This window comes from Erpetoichthys calabaricus, chromosome 11 (assembly GCF_900747795.2).
Source record: "Erpetoichthys calabaricus chromosome 11, fErpCal1.3, whole genome shotgun sequence".
Classification (NCBI taxonomy): Eukaryota; Metazoa; Chordata; class Cladistia; order Polypteriformes; family Polypteridae; genus Erpetoichthys; species Erpetoichthys calabaricus.
In genome coordinates this window covers 35,727,602-35,749,093 of record NC_041404.2, presented here as the reverse complement: position 1 = coordinate 35,749,093, position 21,492 = coordinate 35,727,602, and the positions used below count along the sequence as shown (strand labels likewise).

General features: G+C 34.9%; 1 protein-coding gene across 2 annotated transcripts; it reads left to right on the top strand.

Moving 5' to 3' along the window:
* The first annotated feature begins 40 nt into the window (after positions 1-40).
* Positions 41-20,708, top strand: fam114a2 (family with sequence similarity 114 member A2). 2 transcript variants are annotated; one of them, XM_028812935.2, is made up of 14 exons: positions 41-129; positions 535-785; positions 3,087-3,186; positions 3,761-3,862; positions 4,005-4,114; positions 6,935-7,069; positions 7,181-7,339; positions 10,195-10,315; positions 11,833-11,918; positions 16,071-16,151; positions 17,342-17,481; positions 18,126-18,198; positions 19,986-20,039; positions 20,542-20,708. In XM_028812935.2, the coding sequence occupies exons 2-14, from the start codon at positions 558-560 to the stop codon at positions 20,635-20,637; spliced, it is 1,485 nt and encodes a 494-aa protein (XP_028668768.2). In that variant the 5' UTR covers positions 41-129; positions 535-557; the 3' UTR covers positions 20,638-20,708. The 2 variants fall into 2 exon arrangements, with proteins under 2 accessions (XP_028668768.2, XP_028668766.2); XM_028812933.2 differs by having other exon boundaries at positions 45-224.
* Positions 20,709-21,492: the final 784 nt, after the last annotated feature.

Here is a 21,492-nt window from a genome sequence, read left to right as displayed (position 1 = left end):
GCAGGCAAAGCAAGCGTCAACATATTTCAAAAGTGAGAGGGGCAGAAGTGACGTGGCTGGTGGAGTCAAGGTTTACGAGCAGCTGGGAACGAGAATATAAACAAGGACTGCCTGGCATACAAGGCAAGGGTCAGTCTTAATCTATTTGGTTTTCTTGTCAAACTGTACATTTACAGAAGACAGGAAAAGCATCTAGAGTAATAGCAATTTAGTGAATTCTGCAGGTAAGGAATGTTTAGAAATTTTACGTTGATTTTTTTTAATGATATTAGTTGACATGTTGTGACGTGGACTGAAAATTATTGTTAAATTAAATCATATGCAGCTAACAGCTTTCAGTGTTGGCTATAAATAGTACGTACAATTGTATATTGCCATGTGACAGAACTACGTTTGGCTTTCCAATATAATTAATAATATAATAAACTAGCATCACCTTTTCCTAAAGTTAAACCAGCGCTGTAGTTGTATAGATTCTGAATAATAATAATAATAATACAGTAGTATTTTTCTAATGTTTCATTTTTCATAAAGACTTAACAGTAAAATGCGCTAGGATGTCCGACACTGAGAATCAACGAGACTTTCTAGAAACTGATGATGACTTTAAGGAGTCGCCGTTCACCGATACAGTTAGTGATGCCCGTGAGGAATTCAAATGTGATGCCTCTGACAAGGGTGAAACGACTTCAGTTACAATGACGAGGAAAAGGCCTGAAAGTAAGTCATCCACGGAGTCGGAAGAATCATCCCAAGGAAAGGACAAGGACACAGATGCTGGACAGGTACTAACGTTAAAATGATGGGTTTTATTTCAGTATCATGTACGAATATGTGGTTTATTAGGAGCAACATTTCTGAAATGAATGACGGTATATGTAAAGAAATTGTAATATATTTGCAGATCTGAAACTAAATAAATTTTTTTCATTCAATATCTAAATTGCCTCATAACTATACAGTAATAGTTGTTTCTTAATACGTTACAGTTTTTTTTTTAATCTTCTTTCAGCTGCTCCTGTTAGGGGTTGCCACAGCAGATCATCTTTTTCCATATCATCTTGTCCTCTGCATCTTGCTCTTTTACTCCTATCACCTCTCTCACCACATCCATAAACCTTCTTATGTTCCTCTTGCCTGGCAGCTCTATCTTTAGCACCTTTTTCCTAATATACCCAGCATCTCTCCTCTGCACATATCCAAACCAAAGCAATCTCGCCTCTCTGACTTTGTCTCCAAACCGCCCAACCTGAGCTGACTCTCTAATGTACTCGTTCCTACTCCATCCATTAAAGTTTTTTTGTTTTTTTTTATTGTAGGACTTGTTTTTTTTTTGCTCTTTATTTCACCTTATACAATTTCTTGTATTAGGAATTTGTTAGTTTTCACATACCTTTTGGGGTCTGAGCGCAGGGCCAGCCATTGTACAGCACCCTTGGAGCAATTGCAGGTTTAAGGGCCTTACTCAAGGGCCCAGCAGAGTAGGATCCCCTTTGGCAGTAATGTGGATTAGAACTGGCAACCTTCCTGATAAAGATGGACATCCTTAGCCTCAGAGTCTTCACTTCGCCCTAAGCTACTTCAAAAAATCATGAGTCACTGTTGAAAATTGCACCCAATTTTTTTTCTTTTATTTTTTGGGACTTACTAATCATGTTTCGGAAAGAAAAATTTATGTCTTGTTTGTCAGGATGTATCTCTTAGGATGGCTGCATGCTCGATAACAGTTGATCCAGTCTAGCACAAATTTCTTTTGGCAAAGCTGTTGCGAATGATGCTTAAATGTAGAGCTGATTAGATTTTAGGCATTTCCAGCATTTGTGATATAAACTAACTGGAAATTCAAAACAAGTGTTATTTGCCACCTATAATTATGCACACAGTATAGTATGCTGTGAAATGCTTAGTTGCTAAACTCTAGAGACTTGCTTTAAGTAGAATATAAAAGAACAATAAACAATAAAACATTCATTATAAATTTCAGAAAAAACATTATGTTAAAAGTCAGCCGTAGTGTGCAATGTATTAAAATAATAATAATATGTAATAAATAATAACATAAGACAATTAACTTCATGTAGTTCTCAACACTTTACTCATTTAAGATGTAACTGGATTGTGGAAAGAAGCTCCACAATCAGAATGGCTGCAGTCTTTGATAATTTTCTTTGCCCTGGTCCAACATTGCTTGTTACAGAGGTCATTAAAGTTAGAGAGTGTGCACCAAGGAATGCATTTAGCTGACTCCTCCCCTCTGTAGAGTTTTGTGGTCCTGCTGTATGTTATATCCAATCAGTCAGTGATAATTCCTGTCAGGATACTTTTTTGATGGTAGATAAGTAGAAGTTCATTAGTATCAGGGACGGCAGCCTAAAATCCCTGAGCTGTATGTGGTGATGATAAACATTGTTGGGCCTTCTTCATCAAGGTGTCTGTGTGCTTGGACCAGGTCAGGTCCTCTGTGATGTGGACACCAAGGTATCTAAAACTGCCCAACCTCTTCCTCAGAGTGCTGTTAATTCTGAGGGGGTGGTACCGCCTTTGCTGTTTTTTTCCCCAAATTGAAGTGAAAATGTTATATCCCCCAATAGTTTATTTTGAAATCCCATGATCACAAAATCACAAGTTAAAATGTCTTTTCAAAGTCTGCATCACAAAATCCTTTTCTATTAATGTTTTTGAGGAAATATTATGATATTAAAGTCAGCAGAAGTAATTCAGGGTATATTTAACAATATTATTTTTATTTACAATTGTGAGGTAAATAAATGAACTATACTCACAAAATTCTCAATATTATTTTATAGGTTTGTAATGTTAAGCATTTCTTAAAAATGGGCAAGTTTAAGATGGTTCCTGCTTTGTGCTCATTGCTTCCGGGATGGGCTGCTGTTCTCAACAGCCTTGTATTCCACGAAAAGGTTGCCGAAAGTTAAAGAAATACCCCCATATTTTTCTTTTTTGTATGTTACTTGTCCCATGTATTTTCTAGTAGTGGCTGAGAGTTTTTAATTTCATGTTTTCATAAAGAGAGGATATTTGGAGAAATATTTTTTGACTTTATTATTTAATCAATTCATTTTTAGAAAGACAGACCTTCCGAAAATTATCAAGGTGGCTGGGGATACTGGGGTAACTGGGGCAAGTCTCTGATAACATCTGCTACAGCAACTGTAGCTACTGTTGGTAAGTTCTGTTCAACTTTTAATTTTTTGTTTTTATTTTACCGTTGAATAAATTACAGGTACAAAGTGATGTATAACTTTTTTAGTTTCCTGTTGACATATACAAAAATTATTTACATAATAACTTTTTACAACAGCAATTTAAATGCAAGTATTCTAAAATTTGTGGGGCTTTTTTTTGTTTTTTTTTAAAGGTACAGTAGTACTAGGGTGTTGTACCGTGTTAGCCATTATGAATGTAGAGAAAAGCCAAGCAAAATGACACCTTTTATTGGCTAACTAGAAAGATTACAATATGCAAGCTTTCGAGGCAACTCAGGCCCCTTCTTCAGGCAAGATGTAATCATCTTGCCTGAAGAAGGGGCCTGAGTTGCCTCGAAAGCTTGCATATTGTAATCTTTCTAGTTAGCCAATTAAAGGTATCATTTTGCTTGGCTTAAAGGTACAGTGAAAGATACATTTTGTCACAAGCTATTTACAGTTATAGTATAGCTGTATCTGTGGCTCGTATGCTGCCTTTAATGTATCTGTAGTAAGTACCTAAGATTTAATTAAATATTTTTATTCCCATAAAGGTCAGGGAATCTCTCATGTCATAGAGAAGGCAGAATCATCCCTTGGGATACCTTCTCCAACAGATATGTCAGGCGAATTGAAGAAAGAAGAAACCGTGGATGGTGAGATGCTGCTAAAAGTTAAAAAATGACCAATGTCCCTACTTTGTGCATAGAATAACTAAATGTTGATCTAAATTATGTACATTTCTTAAAGCAGGAAAGTTACTTTCATTAAAGTCTTATTTATTTATTTTTCCTTCAGTTCTTTCCACAGCAGGTGATGCAGCCAATGATAAGTCATCTAGTAACACCTCTCATATTGGTGGTGCCATTGGAATGTTTTCCTCACTGACAAATGTGGTTCAAAGCACAGTGAGTTAAATCGTTCAACTTTTTTGCCAAAATTCATTTTACTAGAAAGAGAAAATTCAGAGACCTCGTTATGTTAATTTTCTTTGCAATGCGTTATCAGTTCAAAATGTTTTTTTTTTTTCCTTTTCATATTTATGAATCTTTAGAAGGCATTGTTATTTTTGTGATGTTTTCTTTTTATAATGATGCTGAAGTTCAAAATTAGCTTTTGTTTCTGATTTAGTAAATAAAACTAAATATTGTAAAATTCAGTCACTTCAGTCAGAGTGCAAATTTATTAGCAATGGAGATATTGAAGTAAAAGACACAACATTAATTTTTTTCCCCAAGCATAAAGAATATCACTTGTAATTACATTCACAGGCAGTTTGTATATTTATTACAAAAAAAGTAATGTTTTTTTTAATCTCTTGCATCAGTACAAAAAATGTTTCAGGCAGATTGTATTTAAATACTTTTTAAAATTACATCACTTTTTACATCCAATCCAATGTCATAGGACAAATGAAAGTAATTTTGAACTCTAGTCATCTATATTCTTTATAATTTTTACTTTTGCATTCAGTGCTATACCACTGTGTTTGCTAAATGAGAGACTGATAGAACATGGAGATCAATTTAGACATACAATCTAGTATTGAGCTGGTAGAAGAAGTCAAATCCCAACTGTCAGAATGGTGGACTGAGCATAAGCCATGCACAGCCAGCCCCGTCCTATAACTGCTATATTCATTCTTGTAGTTTTGAGTTCTTCCACCAATCTCAATGTGGCAATTTATATAAAAAAAAAAAATTGCTGTATCATTTCACATGATTTTTTGAAAAGCTTCAATGTTAAAGAATACTTTTCACAATTAAAAGACATGGAAGAATGGGACTGTTCCCCTTGTTACAGTGTGGTATCTTTCATACGCTTTGAGTATTAGTTTCTGAAATGCCTGGAACCACAAGCGTTTTGGATTTCAGATATTTTCAGATTTTGGAATATTGGCATATACTGTACATAATGAGATATCTTCAGGACATCCTTGATCAAGTACAGAAATGCAGCTGAAACAGCCAAATGACAACTCAAACATATAATAGTTTGTCACCAAGCCTGTTATTATAATATTTGTTGATGTTCCAAGCAGATTAAACTTCAAAAGGAATGAATATAATTATAAAGATTGTATTTTTAGTTCCCTTTTAAGAGGGTCAGTGCTGCATATTTGCACCAAAGAACTTTTTTTTTTTTTTTTCCCATTTTTATTGGCTACGTGCTATAATATCTCAAGGAACTGGCTAATGGGTCAGAATATATACACCAAACTTCACTTCATCATGTCCACAGTGCTGGAATTCATTGATCAACCAGTGAGTCACTACATTAAGTTTTCGTATGGCCTGGGTTTACATACATAAAATGTGACTTGTTTTTGCATGCATTAAAGGGCAATTTGCAGCAGTGTCCTGTTTTCCTAATGTAAATTAGAGCACTTTACTGCACTTGTATTGCAATAAAAGCACCTAGTGAGAATGTAGCTGCTTTTGTTAACTGTAAGCAGTGACATTCCATTAGCAAACAAAACATCTGCAATTTTAATAGTGTCATGCAGCACTTTTGAATGCAGGTGTTATCATGTCACTTCACTGTGGACAAATCTCATTGACTGTGTTTCATTGCTTAGTGGCATTTGTTGCTTCAGGGGGTACTCCACCTTGCATCATTAATTGTGTCCTTTCCTGGTGGTGGTGGATGCTTCGGGGGTACCACCCACTCACCCACCCTCCAAATCCTCAGATTGTTGATCATGTGTAGCTGCTTATTTTTGCTGTAAGCTTCACAGGGACTTCCATTTCTGATTTTGTAGCATTTTTGGATTTTACAGTTTTGGATTAGGGATACAGAACCTGTATACCAATTTAATTGTGGTATATTGTTACATAATTAACCAGACCCCTCATAGACCCAGTGATCATCAAAGGTGACTGTGTGCAGATGGTGCAGACCTATAAATATCTGGGAGTGCAGCTGGATGATAAATTAGACTGGACTGCCAATACTGATGCGCTGTGCAAGAAAGGACAAAGCCGGTTATACTTCCTTAGAAGGCTGGCTTCCTTCAACATCTGCAATAAGATGCTGCAGATGTTCTATCAAACAGTTGTGGCGAGTGCCCTCTTCTACGCAGTGGTGTGCTGGGGAGGCAGCATTAAGAGGAAAGACGCCTCACGCCTGGACAAACTGGTGAGGAAGGCAGGCTCTATTGTTGGCATGGAGCTGGACAGTTTAACATCTGTGGCAGAGCGAAGGGCGCTCAGCAGGCTCCTATCAATTATGGAGAATCCACTGCATCCATTAAATAATGTCATCTCCAGACAGAAGAGCAGCTTCAGCGACAGACTGCTGTCACTGTCCTGCTCCACAGACAGATTGAGGAGATCGTTCCTCCCCCAAACTATGCGACTCTTTAATTCCACCGGGGGGGGGTAAACGTTAATATTTAACATTATACATAGTTATTGTCTGTTTTTTTCACCTGTATTATTATCATTCTTTAATTTAATATTATTTATTGTATCAGTATGCTGCTGCTGAAGAATGTGAATTTCCCATTGGGATTAATAAAGTATCTATCTATCTATCTATCTATCTATCTATCTATCTATCTATCTATCTATCTATCTATCTATCTATCTATCTATCTATCTATCTATCTATCTATCTATCTATCTATCTATCTATCTATCTATCACAAATTTATATATTTGGAATATAGATATTTGGAAAAGTTTAGAATAACATTCATCGTACATGTAATTTTTACATTGTTCCAGGGAAAAACAGTTCTAAGTGGTGGTCTTGATGCATTGGAGTTTATTGGGAAAAAAACAATGGATGTCATTGCAGAAGGCGATCCAGGATTTAAGAAAACCAAAGGACTAATGCTTAGAACATCTACTTTGTCTGAGGTACATGACTATATGAGTGAAACAGAAATAAATTCTAAAGCATTTCCAGAATTACTGGTTTATAGTTAACATTTTTATATGCTTGTTGAAATATTTTAAAATTTTATGTAGGTTTTAAGAGAAGCTAAAGAGAGAGAAGAGCAACAAACATCACATCTGGTTGATACTGATACTACTAGGAAGGCACACTATGGGATGCTATTTGATGAGTTGCAGGGGCTTTCTCACCTTGAAGCTCTGGAAATTCTTTCTAGTGAAAGTGCAGCAAAGGTAATCATTTACTGATAATTTTTGCATATTATTTTTGGTATATGTGTAGCTTTGTGTTTCTTTATATTTTAGGGTCTAACTATTGAATTACTTTTTTTTCTATTTTGTGTATAGAAGACAAACCATTTACATTTATTCATTTCTACAGTTTATGTGTTCTTCTGGTTTTTGTGATTTTTCATTTGAGGACTATCTTTGGACTTAGGTACAAAACAATTAATATATGTAGTTTGATTACAGATTGTGATATGGTATGTTCTGTATATTGACCTACCAGGCCCTCCTGTTTTTAGTATTTATTTTTACTTTGCTAATTGTATATTTATGTTCTATAAGCGATCTCATTTTTGTGCATCTAAATCAATTATCTTTTTTTTTAAAATTTTTTTTAAGTGTAATAAACTTAATTTTTTTGAACTATATTATTTGAATCTGTGGAGTCCTGCATGACACACTGGTTAAATAACAGTTTATTCTGATACTATATATATTGTTCAGTTTCATTCTCTCTTCATAAAACAGGACACTTACGGCCTGGGTACTGGCCTATTATAGGGCATGCTTATGCACATATTCTCAGTTATTCACACTAGGTAAATTTAGAGTAGGTACCATTATCTTCACACCTTTTGAGATATGTGCAAATAATTGGACACATTGACAAAGTGAGAATGGGGCTTTGCTAGAAGGATCCAGGTAAATGAAGACACGTGAATGTGCATACCTAGTCTTCTGTAAGGCAGCAGTGCTAACTCTGTGCTACTATGTTGGCCTTTTTAATAAACAAAGTGCCAAATTCAATACTGTGTAACTTTAGACTTTATAAATACTGTGTGATAATTTACACAGATGCTTTCCTAATAACTTTCAAATAGCATTATACTATTGTTTCACAGAATATTTTTAGTTGCAAAATATACAGTACCTCTTATTTCATCTCATCGTTTTTAATGTAACACTTCAAAGCTCAGTTCCAAAACTCACCCATTTCATTTTTAGACATACAGTCATATGAAAAAGTTTGGGAACCCCTCTTAATTCTTTGGATTTTTGTTTATCATTAGCTGAGCATTCAAAGTAGCAACTTCCTTTTAATATATGACATACCTTATAGAAACAGTAGTATTTCAGCAGTGACGTTAAGTTTTTATTGGATTAACAGAAAATATGCAAAATGCATCATAACAAAATTAGACAGGTGCATAAATTTGGGCACCCCAACAGAGATATTACATCAATGCTTAGTTGAGCCTCCTTTTGCAAATATAACAGCCTCTAGACGCCTCCTATAGCCTTCGATGAGTGTCTGGATTCTGGATGGAGGTATTTTTGACCATTCTTCCATACAAAATCTCTCCAGTTCAGTTAAATTTGATGGCTGCCGAACATGGACAGCCTGCTTCAAATCATCCCATAGATTTTCGATGATATTCAAGTCAGGGGACTGTGACGGCCATTCCAGATCATTGTACTTCTCCCTCTGCATGAATGCCTTTGTAGATTTCCAACTGTGTTTTGGGTCATTGTCTTGTTGGAATATCCAACCCCTGCGTAACTTCAACTTTGTGACTGATGCTTGAACATTATCCTGAAGAATTTGTTGATATTAGGTTGAATTCATGCGATCCTCGACTTTAACAAGGGCCCCAGTCTCTGAACTAGCCATACAGCCCCACAGCATGATGAAACCTCCACCAAATTTGACAGTAGGTAGCAGGTATTTTTCTTGGAATGCGGTGTTCTTCTTCCGCCATGCAAAGCGCTTTTTGTTATGACCAAATAACTCCATTTTTGTCTCATCAGTCCAAAGCCCTTTGTTCCAAAATGAATCTGGCTTGTCTAAAGGAGCATTTGCATACAACAAGCGACTCTGTTTGTGGCGTGAGTGCAGAAAGGGCATCTTTCTCATCACCCTGCCATACAAATGTTCTTTGTGCAAATTGCGCTGAATTGTAGAACGATGTACAGATATACCATCTGCAGCAAGATGTTCTTGCAGGTCTTGGGAAGTGATCTGTGGGTTGTCTGTAACCATTCTCACAATCCTACACATATGCCGCTCCTGTATTTTTCTTGGCCTGCCAGACCTGCAGGGTTTAACAGCAACTGCGCCAGTGGCCTTCCATTTCCTGATTACATTCCTTACAGTTGAAACTGACAGTTTAAACCTCTGAGATAGCTTTTTGTAGCCTTCCCCTAAACCATTATACTGAACAATCTTTGTTTTCAGATCTTTTAAGAGTTGCTTTGAGGATCCCATGCTGTCACTCTTCAGAGGAGAGTCAAAGGGAAGCACAACTTGCAACTGACCACCTTAAATACCTTTTCTCATGATTGGACAGACCTGTCTATGAAGTTCAAGGCTTAATGCGCTAATCCAAACAATTTGGTGTTGCAAGTAATCAGTATTGAGCAGTGACATGCATTCAAATCAGCAAAATTTACAAGGGGACCCAAATTTTTGCACAGCCAGTTTTTCACATTTGATTTAATTTCATACAACTAAATACTGTTTCACTAAAAATCTTTGTTTGGAAAACACCCCAGTACTCCGATGTTTCTAGGAAATGAAAGACCTACCACTGTTATCTTTTTTTGTTGAAAGTAAATTATTATGCAGGCTGAGAGGGGTTCCCAAACTTTTTCATAGGACTATTATATATTCTCATAGTTTGTTTATATAGTAGAAAATACAACCAAAAGTCATTAAGCCCAAATATTAAGACTGCATTTCTTTGTTCTTACATTTTTACAGTTAAAAACAAATGGGTTGTATGATTTTTAAAGTTTACTTTTACGATTAGTAGTAAACAGGACAGAATTGCACTATACATTCAGAGAATTTGTTTTTTCAGGTGAAATCTGTGTTTACAACATTGTCTGGAGATGAACTGGCCAAGTTAAAAGAAGAGTTGGAATTGGTCAAAAAATCCTTTTCATTGATTGAATTTGATGAGGAAGAGGAGGAGTGCATTGGTAAGTAAATGTATAGGACTCTTAGACTCTTCTGTATACTTAGAAAAAGAAGGTTCTTAATGCAAAAAAGTAACAATTCCCCCGGGGATATAAAAGATTAGCATATGTTTCAACCATTCGCAGTTTATTGGCGAAAACTGAACTGGCAAACTTCAAGTTTAAAGTCCAGTGCTTTAGCCATTATGCCATTCTTTCAAATAAATAATTAACCAGTGGTGGACCTGCCAATTCTGGTATTCTAAAACAAATGCCAATCGTGATCCACGGTGCTGGGCGGGCAGTGAGCACAGGGCCCACTACAGGACGTCAGGCTCTCAGGCCACCCTCATGAAATCTGTTTCTGATTGTTTGGTCAGAGACATTCACACCAGTGGCCTGCTGGAGGTCATTTTGTAGGGCTGTAGCAGTGCTCATCCTGTTCCACCTTTGCCCAAAGGAGCAGATACTGGTCCTGCTGATGGGTTAAGGACCTTCTACGGCCCTGTCCAGCTCTCCTAGAGTAACTGCCTCTCTCCTGGAATCTCCTTCATGCCCTTGACACTGTGCTGGGAGACACAGCAAACCTTCTGGCAATGGTATGTATTGATGTGCCATCCTAGAGAAGTTGGACTATCTTTGCAACCTCTGTAGGGTCCAGGTGTCGCCTCATGCTACCAGTAGTGACACTAACTATAGCCAAATGCAAAACTATTGAAAAAAAAATCAGGAAAGACGAGGAGGGAAAAATGTCAGTGGCCTCCACCTGTTAAACCATTCCTGTTTTGGGGGTCATCTCATTGTAGCCCCTCTATTGCAACAAAGCAGCTAAAACTGATTAACAACCCCCTCTGCTACTTAACTGACCAGATCAATATCCCAGAACTTTCACGGACTTGAATTTTTTTTGAGCAGCGTATGTGTGTGTGTATATATATATATAATATATATATATATATATTAAAACATGATAGATCACTGTAAATTTAAAGTGGAGGGGAAAACAATTATTAGAATACATATAATTGGTAATCAGTTTGTTAGGAAATTTGAATCGGCTGTGGGGTTATGACCAGTTGCTCTAATCCCAACCTATCCCTGCCACACCCCAGTAAGGGCATGGGTGAGTGTAAAGCTGGAAGCTTCAAATACGACAGTAACACAGTTTCTCTAACACTGCCCTGAAGCATCATTGGCACATAAGCATACTACATACACAATACTGGGCAGGATGTAATGATGACTTTTAAAGATGGAAGCTTTGGGAAAAAAAAAAGTTACTTAAATGATGTTAAGGGTTAACGTTTTCAAAATATGATGCTAAAGTAGTTAATATTCTCTTTGCTGCCAAGAAACATTGACATGAAAATAAGAAAATGTGTACCCAAATTCAGAATGTGAAAGTGGTGTTTGAACAGAATGTTGTGAACATTTGACCAGATTTTACATGAAACATCCTTGTAATTAAGTGAAAATTCTTCTTAAACTTTGCAGAAAAAAATAAACTTGAAATTTTAAGAATTGCATTTTTTTGTTTAAAGATGATGACGGTGAAGAGTTTGTAAAAGAAGTGACAGCTGCCATGGCAGAAATGAAAATAATGGTAACTGCAGACAAACTTGTTCAGGTATGTGTTTTTATTTTTATTTTTTTACTTTTAAGTGAAATTTATGTAAATAAATTTTTCACGATTCCCCTTTTTGCAAAAAAAAGTGTTATTTTTGTTTTTAATTTAATTAAGTTACAGCTATAGTCAAATTGCAAATTTATCTACATATCTTTGAAATTAAGGGTTTTTATTTTTTTCTGTTTTAATATATTAGATTGGATAAAGTTGATTAATCCCATGGAGAATTTTAAATGCATATTGCTGCAGAAACATTAAAAACAAGAATACAGACTCGCAGGACAGATATGTATTACTGATTTCTGGAACCTCAGTTATAAAGCTTGTGTAAGCCCAAAAAGAGGCTCAAAATACTTGAAACTTCCCATGCAAAAAGTCAGGATTCATAAAAGAAAACTTAGCGGGTAAACATGTATATTAATGGCAACTCTTACTCATGTGTACACAACACTTCAGAGAAACTAGGAAATGAAGATACCCTTGATCAAACCAACTAAATGACAACTCAACATGCATAGTTATACGTGTCACCAAGCTGTTGTAATGTGCACTGACATGACAGACATATTCATCACTTTTGAGGTGTAATATAATGCACAGACTGTATTTTAGTTCCCTTTTAAGATGGCCAATGTTGTGTTTTTGAAGTGAAGAACATTTTTAGTTATTTGTCATCAATTTCTATCGTTTCCTGTTATCACTTCTCAAGTAACTGGCCTACAGGTCAGGAGTATCTCGGCCAAACTTCACTCCATCATGTCTGCTGTTCTGGGAGCAATTAACTGACCAGCGAGGTTCTAAATCCAGTTTTCATATGGTGTGGGTGCACATTCATACAACATAGCTTGTTTTTTGCCAACATAAAAGGCAAAATCAAGAACGAAGGTGTTTTTGTTGAGCATGAGCAGTGACATTTCATTAATGCACAAGTAGCAGAAAGAGACTGACGACAAAGGCTGTGGTTTGGGTTAACCCGTAATTGGTTTATTTTGAGGAAAGGTAGATTTGGCAGATGTGATGGTACTGATTGTGGTGGCTTATTGGTAAGCAAATCTGCTGAGCCATCAGTTTTTCATATGGCCTGTATTATTCATTGTTATGGGAATCGTTTCGTTATGTGTGCCATGTAATGGCGGCTACCCACTCAAATGCTGGTGCCTTTCCCTGCCCCACAGAATACAGAGGAGAGCCGCTATTAGGCTGTGTTTGTTCTTCTGCTCTTGGTTGCAGAGCACAGCCAAATTCTTTTGAATGCAGGATGGCAGAGCCTCTGTGCATCAGAGGGGAAGTCGCTGTACCATCCAATGAAGTTCTGCAGCATTGTGATTACCTGCGCATGAGGTTGATTGGCATGCTCCATATATGGACATTTCAGGGCATCATTGCAGGCATGTTTACGTATACACAAGTGGATTATGATTTATAAGGAGGAAATTACATAGGAATGCGTTAATGCAAGGTGATATAAATGTGATTTTTTTTTTTTTTTTTTTTTTTGCCATGAGCATATTTTCACAGTCTAATTAAAACAAGTTTTATAAATGAGGTCCCTGGTCTTATCAAAATAGACCTGTTAAAGCTGTCAAAAAATTTAGTTCCTTGACTAAGCCAATTTAGTAAATAAATAAAAACATGTAATTAAAATGTATCTCCTTGAGTAATCTGAAATATGGTGGTAAGGCAAAGGAAGTATGTTTAAGGGTCCCAGAACAAAAAGTGACAAAGTGTCAATGATTTGGAGGGTATTTCACATTTAAACTGGAAGATAACATAGTTGTTTGGCGACACTTTTAAAGTTAACTGGCTTACTTTCACAGCACACCATCTACAAAGATGACAAAACCTCTTTTGACAGGATAAATCGGCCAAGTTAAAAGATAAATTTATAAATTTGTATAAACAGATAGAAAAGCTGTATACCACATTTTACAATGTCTTATCAGTTTTTCCACCACCCATCTAAACCAAGGCAATAAAAAGTTCATGTCCTGTAGGTCCTGATGCAACTTGTTGGTGGAGTGACCTTTTCAGGATGCTCTAACAGTATCATCATTTTGCATCTTTCAAAATATCCAACACCTAGAATATTGATTTTATTTGTCCTAAATTGCACTTCTGCTCAGATGGACCCTGGGCATGGTCTGCTCCATGCATTTGCACACCACAGCTGGCTTCTCTTATGTCATGAATTACTAAAAATCATGACTATAATTTCAGTTATGTATAGATAATGAATTTTTTTATTTTGTCTTCAGTTATGTTTTATTATAATAAAAGCTCAAAAGAGCACATATACACTAGGGAAAACTGGAACGGCCAAGCTCGCATATATAGCGTGTAAAAATCGATCAAGAAATAACAGAGTTATAGTTGAAAATAATTAAGGTGGCGCCATTGCTGCATCTTGCACTTCATCAGACAACAGCTTTGAACAGCAACTTGAAATTGCAATGCGTCAGTCTGTTGCATCCGCATTATCTGTGCCGCGAAACTTGCCATCACAGAATGATGACAAGAAACTGGATGCATCAGTAAAAGCTGAAATGGCGGTGTTTCAGAGCAACGGCAAGCGCGGGCATTGTTTAGAACAAGTTTATCAGTATCTGATGATTTTGCCGCCTACTTCAGTGGAGGCAGAATGTGCTTTCTCAGTGGCTGGCGTACTTCTGCACAAAGGTGCGCTCTCGCATGGACGACCACACGCTGGACACGTTAATAATAATAATTTATTACATTTATATAGCACTTTTCTCAGTACTCAAAGCACTATCCACAAAAGGAGGAACCGGGAAGCGAACCCACAATCTTCCACAGTCTCCTTACTGCTAAGCAGCAGCACTATCACTGCGCCACCTGTGAGGATGCTGTGCTTTCTATGCTCTTATTACCGCAACTAAAGATACATGTACTTCTATGACAGCATGAACTGCTTGTAGATAAGGTTAGTCTTTTATTTGTGTCAACATATTGCAGTAGTTTTATTAAAAATAAGTGTTGGTTGTTCTAAAACCGTTCACATGTGAGATGCCCGTGTACTGTGTCATCCCCGGGAGCCCGGGATTCCCGGGAATGAAATGCGGATTCCCGAATTCCCGGGAATGGATAAACCCATCTAGGAATGGATTCCCTACTATACACATTTTAAAGAAAATTTCTTTTCATAACGTGCAACTTATTCTTTAAAAAATGGAATATTGTTAAATAACATTACAGAATCCATTAAAAAGTTGATATTAAAACAGATATCTTTTTGCATTTTTTGCTTTGGCTCACCCCATCCCCCACCCCCCCAATAATCCTATACTCTATGGGGGAGCAACGAAAGCTTTAGATTCGTCAAAAACTTTGATTGCCGGTTTTCGACGGATCTCAACATTTTAGGATCCCCTTTAAACAAAAACCATTGATATCTTGATAGTTGTCTTTGTGCCACAGTTTCTTGAGGATGGTCTAGAACTAAAACAGCAGGAAGAGAGTGTCACTCAAGAGGAACCCTCAAATACCATAATACCATAATTCTGCAATAAATTCTTCTCATCAGTTGCTATTGTAATGACCTATTTTATGATCAGAAAGATCAGCATCAGAGCTGTGAATAGTTACTGAAATGTTATAGAATAGTAACTTGGTTCCTAAGGTGCAAAGCATACTGATGCTCGCGTCCGAATTTTTTCATTATCATTTACTTTATACTGAAGGCAGATGAGAACCAGCACATTTCCAAAAGTCATTCAATTTTCAGCTTAAAAGGCACCACCTGTTTTAATTTTTGAATAACTTTAATTGATACAAAATCTTCATACCTTTTTATAAAACTTTGTTTTAAGGCTTCCTAGTTTATCATTTAAATGAAATGTTTTGAATGAAATTTGCATTATCCAAATACAAAAATTGTTAATATTAAAGAAGAATTCATCAAGTAGAGTTCTTTAAACTGAAGGCTATAACTTTAAATAAAATATGTGAACCGTAAATATTTCTTACCTGCTTACCAAAGTAATGTTTTGTAGAATGAAGAAAAAAATGTTTTGTTAATTTTAAGAAAATTAAATATGTTAGAATCTTAGTAATTTGTGTTTGTGTAGTGGTATTATGTATATTGCAAATTATTTTGTTAGTATAATCAAAACATTCATGACTTACACTCTGCAGGCAAGAAAAAGAGTAGAAGATTGGATGTCTGACATTAATACACAAAGAGAAGAGGAAGAGAAAGCAAGATGCATTACTGAGGTAAACTCACCAGTTAACAAATTAAAGATAGTTGAAATGAACATTTAAAAATAAGAGCAGAAATTTAAGAGTAATAAATTAGCAATATGATAATTAACAAGGTGTTGGGTAACTTTTGTTCCCTGGTAGTAGCAACAATCTAAATACTATTATAAAACAGAATAATGGAGAGTAAAATATATATTGGGAAATTTTTATAGTTATTATTTGACTTTTTTTATTATTGTGTATACCTGTTAATATTGTTTTCCTGTTATGTAATATAAGGTAACCTCTCTCTTTCTCATCATTATACAGTTTTAAGACAATTTTGTCTTATAACGTTTCATGTAAGAACACAACTGTGTTTAGCTTAGTCAGTAACAAATATGCCACAAACACATTATTCCTTTTGTTTAAATTGATGTAGGAAAATATTATGCTGTATTCCAAGTGTAGGTGAATCGGTTTGAATACTGCCTTGTGGAATGATCATGTTGGAAAATATTTCTTGCAATAGTCACATTTTGTAACCCGCTTTGTCCTGAACAGGGTCACGTGGGTCTGCTAGAGTCTATACCAGCTAGCATTAGGGCGCAAGGCAGGAACAAAGCCTGGGCAGGGCGCCAGTCCATCACAGGGCAAACACACACACCCTAACCACACACTAAGGCCAATTGAAGATCGCCAGTTCACCTAACCTGCATGTCTTTGGACTGTGGGAAGAAACTAGAGCACTTGGAGGAAATCCACACAGATATGGGGAGAACATGCAAACTCCACGCAGGGAGGACCTTGAACGCAAACCTACTGCACCACTGTGCTACCCTCTTACACTAGTTTTGAATTATATTTATTTTTTAGTTGAACATATCCTTAATTTTTAGTTATGCTCAATTTGTTTGTATGATAACTGTTGCATGGTGAGCTAGGACAGTCTAAATGTATGTTCCAGTTATAAGTATTTTACATTGCCTTTGTGGTTAGACTGTGCAGTATATTTCAATAGTTTATTTTGTTTGAAATTAACATATTTTTCTGTATTTGAAGATTTGAAAGTAACATTCCTGAAAATGTCACAAATTTAACAAGTTGTACATTTTTAATGCTAGTGCAATTTGTATCATTGTCAGAAGTGTGTTGCTAATATGTTATTTAGAAATAAATTCCATATTTTTCTTTTCATACCTGTTGCTAATCATTAATTACAGGAAATTCATGCGTCTGCAATTAGAAGCTTGGCAGAATTAACAGCCAGAGCAATAGAGCAGTTCCACAAAATAGCAGAACTCGTCCTTCATAGTCAAGAGGAGAAGGACACAGTGTTGCAGCAGGCCAAGATTCTCTCACAGTAAGAAATGTTGCCAACATACTGTATACAATAGTAAACGTTTCGTGTGTTAGATTTTTAGAAGTAAGAGTTATTAATAGATTAATTTATTTAAAAGTATAATTCTGCAGCACAGTATGTTCATCCAACACTTGATAAAGTGGATTAATATCTTAATGTATGACATTTGTAATATTTTTATTTCCATCCTACATAATGAAGTATTATGTTTGATCATTAAGTATCACATTGAACTTTTATATGTGCATTTATGCTACATATTTCTATCTTTCATTTGAAATGCAAGAAAATTTAACCAAAATTTGAATGAGTTCATATTAAATTCAATTTATACACAATTGTCATAAAATTAATTTGACACTATTATATTTTCTAAACTTGGATCTATGATTGTTTACACTCTTCAGGCAGTTCCATATTAATTAATCAGTTATGGGTAATTTTTGTATTTTTTTTTTTTTTTGCTGCAACACAGTTATTGTTGGCACCTGTACTATGGGTATACTTTTTTAATTAAAGAAATGCATATTTTCACATTTGTATTGTACTTAATGAAATGTTTACTTTCTAATGCCAATAAACTTTAATTTTTAATAATGGCATTATATATGTAATAATCTTCACTTCATGCTTCTTTTTTTCAGAATGACTATAATTTTATGCAAGGAAGTCTCAGTGCTGTCAAAGAAGTTTACATCCTCTTTAACTGTAGTAGGGGTAAGTAGATGTAGTACAACATAATAAAAAAAATGCTAACTTATGTACTCCTTTTAATTTATAATATTTTCCCTTTATAAATAGTTAGAAACAAGCATTTTTTTTTAGTCTTGCTTAAAGTAACACTGCTGCTTCTTAAGGTGAACATTTTTTAGAAGTTCTAACAGTACTTTTATTTTCAGCCTTAATTCAGGCATAAAGTTCCATTTACTGCTCAATTCTGTGTGTCATATTTTGGTGATACTAAAAACTGCACATCTAACACATTACATTTTTGGCACCTAATTTAATAAGGAATACTAAGCAGGGAGTTTATATGGTTGAAGCAGAAAAAAAATTGTGTACTTGTGAAACTCTTACCTTGTAGCAAATACAAAGAGAATGTCTGTAAACCACAGGTTAGAGCTGCAACATTTCACGCCTGAAACACCCAATAGGTGTACAGTTTTTATGAGAGAAGGTTTGGAAGACTCGGTCAAGGCATCTTTAGAGTCTAGTACAGATAACTTCGGGATGTTGGAGAAAACTGGAGTGCTCTACTGGGGTGTGATAAGAACAGTCAAATATTACACAGTGTTACTAACAGGGGATCAAACTCTGATCAAGGAGCTAGCTGCAAAGCAAAAGTACAATCCAGCTTACCACTATGTAGTTCTGCTTTGTAAAAGAGACTTCAAAAATTCTTCAGTGTGTTTTGATGGTCAGATTTAAAATTATTTTGCTGTTTATTTTGGTGGTGTTTATTAAACATCCTGCTTACTATATGTTTTATGTTAAAGCTCAGTCTGTCCACCAGTTAAGGTGGACAGACAATATTCCACATAAGAGGACATTCTTCTAATAAGCAAAACATTATTCAACTGCACATATGCACCAAAGTTATGGTTCATTGTGGACAGAAGTTAACAAAAATGACTAGAATGTAAATGTCCTATATGAAGTAAATGTAGTGTCCTTCCTTGAAGTCATTATAATTAAAAGGGTTTAACAAATTATTTAAAAGAATTGCTTAGTTAGCATGTTGTAATTTTGTTAATATTTAGAAAAGTGATTATTTATTATTAGTAAACCATAGACATTCATCTGAAGATGTTGGCCTTCCTATTGTGTATTTTCTTTTTATGTTGTTGAAAGGTAGTAGTGTGCAGTAATTGATGCAGAATTGTATAATGTTTGGCATATGGCACCATCAACTAAGTGAGTTGTGGCACATACCAAGTTATTTTTCATTGTCTACAAAAGGTTTTTGCATTTCTCTTTATATATAATATATGTTTTGGGATATGTAATCTTGACATCCAGTTAACTGTTAGATCAGTTACAACTATGTTGCATTGTATGTTAAAGCAAGCAGAAGTTTTTTTGGAGGAATAACACAAATTACTCATAATGCAAATAAATATCAAAATGTTTCTGGGTGTCATGTCACTTTTCCCACATTGGATCCAACTTTTAGGCTAACTTGAAGGCTGCTTTTTGGAATCATGACCTTTGTCATTAGGAACTATTAACCACATGCACCAGCACATGTTGCTTTATGGGACTGCAATACAATATTGAAAAATTATGAATGAACACACCCAAAGCAAGACACTATGAGGACCCGATTTTACAAAAGAAGTGCCAAAAATCCCAATACAAATCCAGGCTTGGTATCACTACTTCTGTATTCCAATTTTTATAATTTAACCTCATTCCATTTGTTATTTGTTTTCGTAAAAATAGTTTCAATAATGTGCTGCTTTTTTTGTTTTTGATACCTAACCATTTTTCCCTTAATTTTTCAGACACATGAAAAAGGAGATGTTCTTAATCCACTGATTACTGGCATTTTTTTAGAGGTTGGTGCTTTTGTGGTGTTTAAATTGTTACTTCTCTTAGTGTCTATTTTTAGATTTAAAAAGTAATGATCAGCTAAAAAAAATTTAATTATTTTGGAACTACCATAAATGTACTTTAAATAAAAATGACAAGTATCTATTGGAATTTGCTAGATGAAATTAGTTTTTAAGACATCTATTTCAGTAAGCACCAATCAGTTTGCTGACAACTGTTTTCATTGTTATCTCAGCTGATAACTACATTCATACTTGTGTTTCTTATTAAATTTGTATGCAAGAATAGTGGCTTCCCAGTAATACTACATATTTTGGTGTAACCGTATTTCACAGTAAATGGTATAGTAACTAAATAAGAAAATATGAAGCCATATTTATTTTTGTTGTACTTTATACTATTTGAAATAAGGCAAGACTTTTTATTAAGTCTTCAAGTAATTTAAAAAATGTTAGTAAATACAATGCAAAACAAAAATCTAAATGTTGCAAATTCTTTCCTTTTCAGGCCTCAAACAGTGCGTCGTATATCCAGGATGCATTCCAACTTCTGTTGCCAGTATTAGAAATCTCTTATATCCAGTCATATATGAGAACTGCATAACAGTAAAAATACAAGGTTGGGCTGCACAACTGGGAAAGTCGTGTCAAAACATCCTGCTGGTGGTAGTAGTAGCAGCAGTATGAAAAGTAGGGATTCTGCTGGTAAATTTAATTTGGTCTAATTATTTACTTCCTTTTTTTTAATAATGTAGAGTGAAGAACTATTTGAAGCACTTTTAATTTTGAAGTGTATTGTATTTAGCAATCTATTCGTTGTACATTTTGTAATGGAACACTTAATTTTTTTATTTCATATATAGAGGATTTGTATTGTTTAAAGGGAAATCCACATGGTTTGGATGCTAACTTTAGTGTTCAGACAATTATTTTGTAAGGCTGCAGAAATGGTGTGTTTTGAAATGATTTTTATATGTTTTTTTTTTAATATATATATATATATGTTAATTATTTGTTTTTTATTGCATATCAAGTGACAAACGACACTACTTTACATTTTTTAATTAAAATGAAATATATTTGAGTAATTTTGAGTTTAATACAAAATAGTATCAGCCAACACATGAAGTGATATGCTTGATCTGATGTCTATTGTTCATGTTGCATTGTCTGTGTGTCTGGATGTGTGTGTGTGTGTGTGTGTGTGTGTGTGTGTGTGTGTGTGTGTGTATATATATATATATATATGTATATACTTTGTTACATTGTACAGTATATTACATCTGTGCTGTTTTCATGAAATGAAAATAAATGTAGTTTTGCATAACATGTACAGTATTGTAATTTTTTATGTAAACTTTTCTGTTGATTTAGAAACTATTGCAAGGTAGTTTTCCTGGGAAATTCTTTAAAAAAAACAAACTGGTGAATCAAATTTTAATTTTTTTCTAATAAAAAT